This window comes from Phaethon lepturus, unplaced genomic scaffold (assembly GCF_000687285.1).
Source record: "Phaethon lepturus isolate BGI_N335 unplaced genomic scaffold, ASM68728v1 C14085787, whole genome shotgun sequence".
In the NCBI taxonomy this organism is placed as follows: domain Eukaryota; kingdom Metazoa; phylum Chordata; class Aves; order Phaethontiformes; family Phaethontidae; genus Phaethon; species Phaethon lepturus.
In genome coordinates this window covers 1-11,522 of record NW_010576328.1, presented here as the reverse complement: position 1 = coordinate 11,522, position 11,522 = coordinate 1, and the positions used below count along the sequence as shown (strand labels likewise).

Here is an 11,522-nt window from a genome sequence, read left to right as displayed (position 1 = left end):
TCAAGTTCACTCTGTAATGTTATTCATTACTGACCAATATTACTCCAAAAGAGTCAATAAAAGAATAAAACCAGCAAATAACGGCTATCAAGTTTCCAATTTCTTAACATCAGGACTGTTTATCTTTTGATTTTTACACAGGATCAAGTGTCACCAAGTGGCACACTATGATGATTTTCTTAATTTACTGGTAGTTCATGCTACTTACATTTTCTTGCCACAAGTGTCCAACACCAGGAAATTCAGAGATGATTAACAGCAGTCTTCATTTATTTCAAAGTGAAAGCTAGTTACTTACTTCCATAATATCCTCTAAATTCTCCTCAGCATCTGCTTTTTCAGTCATCAGTTTGGCAGCTTTGAAATAGGTCTTCATGAGTAGATAACCCCTCTTGGCCCCGTTCCAGTGAGAACGGGGAATTTCCACCAAACCATAACCCAAAAGCAACACAAGAAGAAAGAGACCCCATGTGTTTGCAGCAGCTATCCCAATAGTCTGAAGTTGGTTCCTAAGGAAAAAAAAAATAGCAAAAAGAAGTAAGAAACAAATAACATCCTCCTACCCACCTGCAAGAAAGCAACCTTGAATTATCTATGCAACAACATGGCTTTCAAGTTTACAGGAACAGACTTGGCATCATGTGTAGTTCTTGCCTAGGGCCAGTTTGCTACTTGCCTGTATTTAAAGCTGTCACAATTTTTCTGTATCTCCCCATGTTTCTTCCCTCCAGAGAGGGAGGACAAAAATGTTTATTCTGAAAGGAGTATGTTCCTTTAGGAAACAACATGAACTTAGCAAACTTATTGAAAGTGAGGTACATGACAGTGTTTACTACTGTATCTAATATGGAAGACCACTAGCAATGTTATAAATACAAATTATTTTAACTTACCTGATGGCCTTTAAATAGAATCAAGAGTAGACAAAAGTACTACACAGGAAAGTGTGACACAGACTTTTTGAAAAATCTTATTCTGAAAACACTGAGCAAGTTTCTGCACTAACTTTGCAAATGCATTCGTAGAGAAAAAAACCCAAACATTACAATATAAGAGGATTCCTCTGCTGTACATATCAAAATCAGAAAACCAAAACAAATTTCTACAAGTAGTCAAAAAATCCTTTTCCATAAAAATGTTAATAAAACTTTCCAACTGCCTAGCAAAAATAAGATCAACTAAAATTGTTTTTTTAAAAAGACCCATTTCATCTACAAAAGAGATTACCTGTGACAATTTCATAAGGACTCATGCAACTGCTTACAACATTATTCTTACCATTGTAAATTGAAGTTTGGGTTTACAGCCACATATATTAAAAATGCTCCAAAAATCAGTAAGTAAGTGCCATAATAGATTGCATTCTCAATCAATGCAGTTTTAATCTTTCCAGTAATGGAGAACCCTCCTGATCTAGCATATGACTGCATGAAAGGTAGCAGAATCCTAGGAGGAAAACAAACAAGGGGTTTAAGCTAAAGACTCCCAAGCTTCTATCAAAATTAGGTAGATACATGTTTTTATTCTAGATGTAGTTGTCTGATATTAAACCTTAAACAAGCTGCAGATATAACCAATACAGTCGCTTTACTATGAAAAATCTGTGTTAATTGAGAACTCACTACCAACCCTGATATTCTTGACTGAGCTACAAAAATAATTGTTTGATGATAGGCTTGTCAGAAACCACACATCAATCTAACCCAAAAGCACAGACAATCTGTTTGCTGTAACTATATCTATAGCTTTATATATCATATCAAATAAAACCAAATAGTTTACAATACTATTCAAAAATTATGCAACTTATTCATAGAACTATTTTGGTCTCCTGTTGCCTAAAACCCATTTTTTTCCAGACAATCTATCCGTAAACACCTCTATGTGTAAATTGCTCAGTTTCAACTATAAAAGTGAACCAAGAGTAAATGGCTGCCACCTGAAAAGGAGAAAAAAAAAATGTATGCTCAATTTAGTACAGTAATTATTAGAGAAATTTCACTACTAGCAAATAATATATGATTAGATAATTCTGTGGAATAGTGATATATATTCTTAAAGAGCACACTGCTAAGATGTTGCACTTGGAAATTATAGCTATATCATAGTCTTTGCCATATTTTTTGCCTTACTTACCATGTTAAAAACTGTGACGTCCAATATACAACACGCCAGAAAATTGGCATAATTCCATTAGGAATATAACTCCATGGTTTGAAACATTTTTGCTTGCTGTAACAACGTAAAGAAGCTTATAGTTAATTGTAGGGCCAACACTAAAAAACCATTTTCTACAAATTCTCCGATCTACAGAGGTCTTTGAAAATAGTAGTCTTTTGAAAATAGAAGTAATACACTACAATTTGAGTAAGTAGTCAACCATCAACCATCTCAGAAGAAAACAGACTGAATCACCACTTAAAAATATTTATCATTCTCCTCACCGCAAGTAAGGTATCTAGACAAGACAGTTTTCTTTGAGAAAAAAACAGTAGCTCAAAGACTAAAGAGAAATAAGCACTTAAGCAATTTAAAGTTACAATTTTTCTTTTTGGGGCAGGAAGTACTTTCTTCATGTAAAAAAACATTTCTGTAGACAGACCATTCAACTTTAGTTAGTGCAGCAGGTTTTTAAAAAATATTTAGGGAGCCTATCACCTAGCTCTACTACCTAGAGCATTTAACAGTAAAAAAAGTGTATTAATGGTTTCTTCTGTCATCCAGATGGATTTAGTCAGGCTTATATAAACTTCAACCTGTTGAGCCAATACTTTTCTGACAGGTAGTGTTTGCTTCTGAAGACCAAAAAAGCCATGAGAGCCTTTTAATAAAAAAAGAGCAAAAGAGAAAGTGCCCATCCACACTAAGACATTTCAGGGTTTTTTTCCCACACCTGTCTGAGTAATGAAGCAATGGTGAGTCAAGGGGTAATACAGTCAATTTAATAGGACTACCTATTGAGAAATAATTGGTGTTTTCCAGGGTCAAACTAGTTAGGCCTGAGTTGTGTGTTTTTATATATCCAGTCTAAATATTTTCAAAACTATCAAATTACCACAGAATGACAGGTAGCATGACCAAAGGTTTCAAGGAAAGTTTTAAGATCTGAGTTGCACCAACACAGTATCTCTAGGTTGACATTTCTATTTGATACACTCAAGTCCTATCCTATACTATAACATCCATCAGCATGTTCTGAAACTATAGGTAAACTGAAAGGCTAATGAATAGTTTTCAAATTGTGTATTTACATAACTACATCTAATTAACATACACTGGGTGGTCTTAAATAGAGGGTAAGATGTTGTGCCACCAAGTCTGGCATTATCTGTTCTTCCACGGATATACAACATCCAGATAGCCTCCCCTCTGGGGCAACAAAACTGGCAATATGTTGCATGGATGTATCTACTGACATCTTAAATGCTCTAATTCTCTTGCAGATAACCACACTGCACACATCTACAAGACGTGGATATAGCCAACAGAAGCTAAAGAACAAGCAGCCATGGAAAGAGCCCACATTTGCCTACATAACCCATGTTTTAGGGATTACTTCCTTCCTGCCAGAAGACAGTGAGCAGGCTATCATTACTTTGGTAGAATATAGTAAATTTCAAATAACTCCAGTTACTATACATATGCAATAATAATAAGCAATCAAATATGCTGCTTATATACAAGACAAGCCTCCTAATTTCATTTATAAGGTATAAAATTAGGTTTTCAGGTCTAAAGCCTTTAAGACTGTGAAGGACAGATATGCATTCACTACCGCCTCTCCTCACAGATAACCAAGGTTGCTTGAAAACCTTAGTTCTCTTGCTTGAACAACAAAATAGAAGAAATCTAGCATGAAATAAATAAATAAAAAAAAAAGGAATAGCTAGGTGATCGGTTAGAACTACTGTACAAATTACTACCAATAGATGCAGATGCAATTTTTTTCACCTCCTCCCTCACCCTCCTGTATGCTTACAATCTTCAAACATCATATCACACAAATAACACTTGTTTATTAGTCTTAAAAACACAGTAGACTCCTACAATTTAAAGAAGAAAATCATAAAATACTTCTTTAAAAACAATCTAATGAGGAAAACATATAGGTGATACCTTGGAGCAAGGGTAACGTAAGAGCCATTACTTTCTGCAGGGCTGGAGTTAACAGCAAGTTTGCACCGATTATAAATAGTCTAAAAGACAATTAGTTTTATATCAGTGACCAGAAAAAGGTACAATATTTATTTAAAAATAGTAAGTCCCATTTTTAAAGACATTTCCTGTACTCCACATTTACATTTGGGAGAAAATATACTAATAAACCCTCAAAGCAACATACAACATGCAGGACAAGTAAGTAAAAAACTGATTATGTTGCCTAGACAGATTAAAAAATTGCTATTAAAAAATAATAAAATTTTAAAACATTTGAAATAGAATTGTTATCTGATGAGATCAACAAAAAATTAAATTAATTGTAAACACTGACACTGTCGTGCAAAAAGGTAACACGTTTAGTTCAATAAGATACTCTTTGGAAAATTTATTTGCTATTTAAGATATTGTCTTATGAAATTATGATTAAAAAAATATCATACATTTCATGCAAATAAGAAGAAAATCTCAGAAGTTTCTTACCGTACTGACATCCAGAGGCAGTATAAATACAATAAGAAAGCAAAGATACCAAGCCAATAATGTTGCTATGATCACCAGCCTATGCTGTTTCTTGAAGTCCCCATACCGATGAAGTAGGAATAAGGCCAGAAAAAAGACAAATACTATCTCAAGGCCCAGTGCTGCACCACTCATTATTGAATGTTCACTCCAGCCACACAGTGCAGCTCACTTAAGAAAGCAGAACAGAACTGTAAGACAAAAATACATTTAATTACATTAAAATCTCTGGAAGATATTTAAGCAGAAAAGAGTTGTTTAACAGACATTTTTATATGTATGAATAGATTTTTCTTATTTCACAACAAGAACTCTGATCAGATGAAGAACAAGACTTTCAGTGAAGTGTTTTAAAGTCCTCTGCAGAAATCAAAATATCATGTTGTTCCAATTTTGTCATTTCAACATATTAGGGCAACTCCCCTTCCTCTTCTTCATATACAATAGATCCAAAAGTCAAATCCCTGTCCTTGAATAAGACTATAAGCCTAACTTTTAAGTCCAGTATATATTTCAAAAGAAAATATGTTCCTTTAGAAAAAATTAATTAGGACAAAGGTTTAAATGTTTAAATGAAATGTTTCTGGAAAGCTCTGTTAATGGACCATTCCTCAACTATGCATTTAAATTCTGTACTCAGAGTTAACAGAGCATAAAAATATCGCAAAGTATATGTTAGTCCACTTGTGATGTACCTTTTAGGTTTGAAATTTCATTTAGTAAGAGGAAACATGCTAATTAATTCACGTTCCTCCCCCTCTTCTGTTCTTCTTCAGAGAAACAAAGGTCTCAATTAATTCGCTATTGTTTTGCTGTGATATATTTTTGCTTTGTTCATCCGTCTGGCTTTAGTTACTCTGTATTATAGTCAGGTCTGCTAGAAATGCCTAGGAATTTCATACAACTTCATACAGGCATGCTATTATACAGTACACAAATCTATTAGAGAAAATTTCACTGACTTCTTACATCATTAGTTAAACTGCTTCTGACCTTTTTAATAAGCATCATTTTACCACAGGCACTTCACACAGGAAGAAAAAAAAAAATAAGTTTATTACTCTGGTCAAGTGGACTTGCTTCTCCATCAAGATTACCATTTTAGCTAGTTTGATTTAACTGAAATAGTTTTTGCTATGGCTTTCCCACTGTTGTATGTTCAGTGCTTTCACTTTTCAGTGGAACTTTGAGATTTAAAAGAAATGCTACTACTAAAGTTTCCCTTAATTTACTTTTAAATCCCTTCACAATCTGTTAAAGTGAACTATTTCCTTTACTAAGCTCTCAGCATACTGCTTAAAAAGATCGGTTATGTATGAAGGCACTAAGCAGTGAAAATTGTCTTATTTCCACTAAAAAATTCCAAAGTTTGTGATGCCAGTACTTCCTTGAAGACACATGGGACAATTTTTCTGTAATCTTTCCACGAAGATTTGTTTCCCCTCATTTTGCTTCTTTCACATTTGATTTCCAAATAGTGAGAGCAGTCTGTTTACTCCATATTGGCTGTTATACAGATCCCATACTCTGAAAATAGCTCGAGTTACCTTGTTTCTTATCAAAGATGCACACACTTAATTTTTATCTTCTGCCTTTCATTTAATGCATTTCTCAAATTACTAGCATTTCTGTTAGGTCAAAGCATCCCCTTACTATCTGCCTGCACTACACTTTGGCTAGATCACTTGTGCAGGATATCAAACCTATTTTTCAATTACTTACTCTAAGCAAGTCCTTGTCTATTATATTGTACCATTCTTGTTTCCTCTGAAAACAGTCTTTTGTATTGATAGATAGTAGCAAATTGCACCAAAATAATGAATGGAAAAGAAATACTATATATCTACTTCATTAAGGCAGTACTATCTGACAGATGGAGCTTTGGCTGCCAATTAAAGACACACCTTATACTATGTAAACAAAAAAAATTTTACAGCATACCCTCCATTTAGCCACACCTATACAATTTTTTACTACAGTCACGCCTAAAAAGCAGCTATCAAAACAACGTGAAAAGTTTTTGTGCAAGATGCTGTGCTCAGTTACTACCATGAGGGAACTTCCAAAAAGATTATAAACACGTACTGAATACGCTATGATAGAGAGATAATTGAGTCATACCACAACTCACTTTCAAAGCCAAAAGCAACTTCGCAGTTATCAAACTACATTTTTCTGTTCTTCACCTGGTTCCTATTTTAATCTCAAAATACAAAATGGAAGGCCTAATTTTTATGAGACTACATCGATGACAAATAGTTGTTTTGAAATAATGTATACACATTTTCAAAATTACAGCTCAAATTTTTTAGACAGAAACCACTTAAAACTAGTTCTGAGCACAAATATCTTACATGGAAAAAATCCACAAGGTGAGAACCGCAAAACTTAAAGAGCAGCTCTTATTGTGAACTAAACCCTGCCTAATAGGACAGACATATCTGGGACCCGTACTACTAGATTTATTTGTACCAGGCCTTAAAAGATATTACTGCAGGCTATAAAGCCATGCCTTCCTATGGCAAGTAGCATTTGCCTCTAAACCTGCTGTCAGCTTAAAGAAAGTTCCTTATGCTTAATTCTGTTTCTTCATTTTATTAAACAGGCTTCTCACTATTAGCACCTGTCTCCCTTAGTATCAGCCAGCTGAAATTCCTGAACACCTAAATATGTTCTCCTGAGATCAATGAACTACTTCTGAAGAGTTCTCTCATACTGCACAACCTACTGCTCCTATTAAGCAATGACAAGTAACAAAATCCTTCACTCTGAAGGGAAGAGTATCCACTGGCATACTATGTTTCTGAACAGTAAAGGCAGCTACGGATTAATACAAGTAAGATCAAAAACTGAAACTCTGGCACTGGAAGTGCAACTTAACCAATAAAAGACAAGGACATCCTCTTGTGTAGGCTTAGGATTTTCTTGCTTTGTTTCAGACATAGATAAAATCAGTAAGTTTTTAATTTTGTGAAGGGAAGAGTTTGGTTACGCCCCATATAATACATACATTTCAAAATTCTGACGTGAAATCGTCTGGAGTCCAAACCCAGCTAATAACTCTTTGCAAGCGCCGTAAAGGGCTCAGATCACACTTAATTCCCTTGGAGACTCCATACTATCATCAGTATTAAATTACCTTGCCAACCTCAAGACTAACCACACTCATGACCATCTACATTACAAATTAACTAACTACTCTGTCTGGTACAGAAATACTCAAGTTACTAAATGAAACATCAGAGACTTAAAAAACCACATTTTCTTAGGGCTTTTATACAGCACCAAATTTAACAACAAAGACACTCCAATATTATATTCTTAAAAGAGAGCTAAAATGAGTAGAGCATATCTGTGAAGAAAGCACCTTGGTCTCACTAAAGTGGACTCCAATATCCCTTTATTCAGAAAACCCAGATCAGACTGTACCACGGTTTTATTCCTTTCAAACTTTGCAGGAAAGCATTTTACCAGCAGATTGTTCATTCTGCAGACTAATGTAATTGGTGCTTCAACCCTTCCCAGTCAGTCTAATATCACACTTTCTGCAGATTTCTCATTGCTGCCCTTGACACTCTCCCCAGCTTACCCACTTCCTTCTACATTGAGCTGGAACCCATGCAGTATCCCAGCTAATGCCTGAGAATGCCTGGACCAAGGGTAAACATTGCTTCACATGCCTTACTGAAATGTATACATAGAAGTATAACCTGCATGATGTTCCCTTCATGTATTCAGGTTATTATGCCCTCTAAGAGATACAACACTGTTCTCTATCCTGCACTTGTATAGTCGATTGCTTCTGCTTAAGCACAGGCACAAAACTCTACTCACTTATACCCTTTCCCGTCCTGCAGTCTTCTGAATCTTCAAGGCACTTTGATTTCCACTACCACACTCAAAAAGGTCTGCAATCCCTCCTAGGTTTGTGCCGCCTGAAGTTTTAATAATCACATTATTCATTATGGACTCTTTGTGAAAATGCTGAAGAGTAGGTGACAAGGGACTGGCCTCCTTAATCACAACTATAGCTGTTCCCAACTGTTCTTGGGAAATATCCTGAGAAACAGAATGAAAAGTCCTATTAAAGACCAAATATAAGACATCAACTGATCCCCTCCTATACAGTTGGCCAATCAGTGAAATAAATTAGATTACTTCAACAATTTGTCCTTGACAAACTGATGCTGTCTTTTACTCAGCTGTTATATTCTAGATGCTTACAAACAGCTTTTGTCCCACAATTTTTTTCAGGAATTCAAAAGGAAACAGAGTAGTCTAATAATCACAGAGTAGTTCCCCCTGTCCTTCAAAAGTCAGTAATAAAGACAGTCACCTTGCTTCTGGTTTTCATATCTTTGATACCTCAGTCATTTTTAGAATACTACATCCCTTTTTGTTGTTCTTGAAATACTCTTGGGAAAAGTTACACTTCTGTAAATCTTGGATATTTCAATTAAAACTCTTGAAGTACCAAGCAGCTAGAGATATCCTTGCCTTGCTCTGTATTTTAAACACCATAATTATATCTGAAAAAAAAAAGTCACCAAGAAAGTTACCAAACTATTAAAGAGATAACAAAGACAGTAATGCACAAAACTGAATGAGAGCCACAGCATACCAAAAGAAACATCTGTGCGACAGCATCTCCCACCTCAAGCTGAATTCACAACTCAGAGGCAAGTATAAACTGAAAGCTGCCATCTCCAGCAAAATATCAATGGCCAGGTCAATAACAACCTTTTGCCTTTCTGTCAAGGAATAATTTGCTAGTTCCTATTGAGTTTATTCCAGCACAATTCACTTGGCAAAAGAAAAACAGTATGCCACAACACCTGTGATAGGTTTCTGAAGCCTGCCCTGCTCTGCAAAACTATGCTGTTAAGAATCCTAAAATATAACTTCACTTTACAGGCACAATTAAACCTTCTGGACTGATAGAACTGCCCCACACTAAGAGCCTTGTCACTTCATCTTTAAACAACAAAATGGGCTAGCTTCACTTTTAGAAATCTTAAAAAGAGAAGAACAAGAGGTCAAGCAACAATAAAAATAATCCTTTCGGCCATTTTCATATCCAAGTCCTCTTAGTGTGTTGTTGGGGTTTTTTTACTTCCTTATTACACATTGACCCTTGCAGCCTCGGGAAATAGCAATCTCAATAGTAATCTTAACCTCAGTACACTGAAGAAACTATCTAAAGAAAGAAAATAGCTGTGAACTGCATGAGAAAACTGACCAGAGAAGCTTTCCAATTGTGCTCCTTGGGGAAATAATCTGAGATGAATCAAGAAAACACAATTTGCATAGCTTTGTTTTCCTAAGAAACACTACTCCATCTATATACTGATTTATATTTTCTTAGTACTTGTAATTTCAACTATCTTGCAAGGAGGAAAAGATTTTAAATTGATTAAACATTTAACTGCTTGTATATGAATATTTAGGGAAACTGGTTTTGTATCTGCTAATGACAAAAAAAAAAAGCTGCACTGTGTTCTCTGACTGGGTGGGAGACCAGATTCTCCACAGAAACACGAAATAAAAGACAAATGCTTTACTAAGGAACATACAGACTTTTATGTTCAAAAGCAAGCAGGGACAATCAGTACAAATATGCTGGAGGTTTATTTGCTTTACATGGTGCTGTCTTGTCCTCTAATAAAGGATATTAACTACCGTAGAGGCTGATGCTTTCATAGTGTTTAGGGGAATACTCTGGAAATACCACACTGAAGAAAACAACTTGTTTGGCAGAACTAAAATAGAATCAGATACAAGAGCTGCACGGTTGCAGTAAGGATCTAAAAAAAGAATAAAAATTGCTACCTGGGCTGCCAGACTAACGCACTCACACAAAACAGGTGTCAGTAAGGCAGTCAATGACATGACTGCAACCCTAATACTGCATTAGGACAAACATAGGCTATTTGGTAATGATTTTTCCCCTTTCAGCAAATTCTTCTTTCAATTTCTCATGCATTACTAGATAAAAGTGAAAAGACTGGAAAAAAAGGAGGGGTGTGTCTGAACAGGTTAAATATAATCAGTTTTTTCTTTAACTAAAAAAATCACCTTTCATTTGTTTATCCACTTAAATAACCTTTTAACAACTGTTCCACCATTTTAGTTAAAATTGGAAATGGTGAACACAAATTCTTTTTTAAGATTGTATGAATGCCAATTTGAGTCACATCACTGTCTGTATCTGACTTAATAGTTGTGTACGATTTGCCATGCGTTCCATTACCATCTCCAATTTTATAGGCACGTCTCTCCATCGCTACACAGTAAACAAAGGACAGCACTTACAAGCAACTGGCTGACTAAGAGCGGAGTTGTAGGTGTGTCAGAACGAGTTTTCCATCCCCACCAATTTCAAAACAAGCAGTTTGGAGAAAAATCACGAAGCGCTCCGTTACTGAAAGAAAGCCCAGCATAAATCCGAAACACGGTGTTAGAAGATTGCAGAATTTTAACTAGCCTGGTTAAGTTACCAGAACACACTGGCACTCCCTCAGTTTCAGGCCTTCACGGTGAAGGCGTTTCCAAAACGCAGGAAAACCTTTCACGGCAAAATGTCACCGTCAGCGCGCTTCTGGTTTTCCAAACCAGATATTGCCACTGCACATTAATGCCGTTAAGGCTGATGACGGTGTATCCGCTGGCTTGTGAGGCGCACAGACCCAAAGTCTACAGACACTTCACAAACACCAACATGCATGCCTTAAACGTACGTGCTTGGGGTCCCTGAAGGCAGGAAAATCATCCTGCGCCAAGAGCAGAGAAGCGAACGCGCCGATTCCTCCCGTCCCCCTCGCCCCCGCCAGATACCGTCCCCC

At 35.9% G+C, this 11,522-nt stretch overlaps 1 protein-coding gene across 1 annotated transcript; it reads right to left on the bottom strand.

The window, feature by feature from the left end:
• Positions 1–298: 298 nt before the first annotated feature.
• On the bottom strand, positions 299–4,815 carry LOC104627434 (LMBR1 domain-containing protein 2-like; the record flags this gene model as incomplete). The annotated part of the gene is made up of 5 exons (XM_010295694.1): positions 4,642–4,815; positions 4,117–4,196; positions 2,137–2,232; positions 1,279–1,446; positions 299–509 (listed from the first exon to the last, which is right to left on the bottom strand). Coding segments are annotated over exons 1-5 (729 nt in total), but the record flags the coding sequence as incomplete, so codon positions are not given.
• Positions 4,816–11,522: the final 6,707 nt, after the last annotated feature.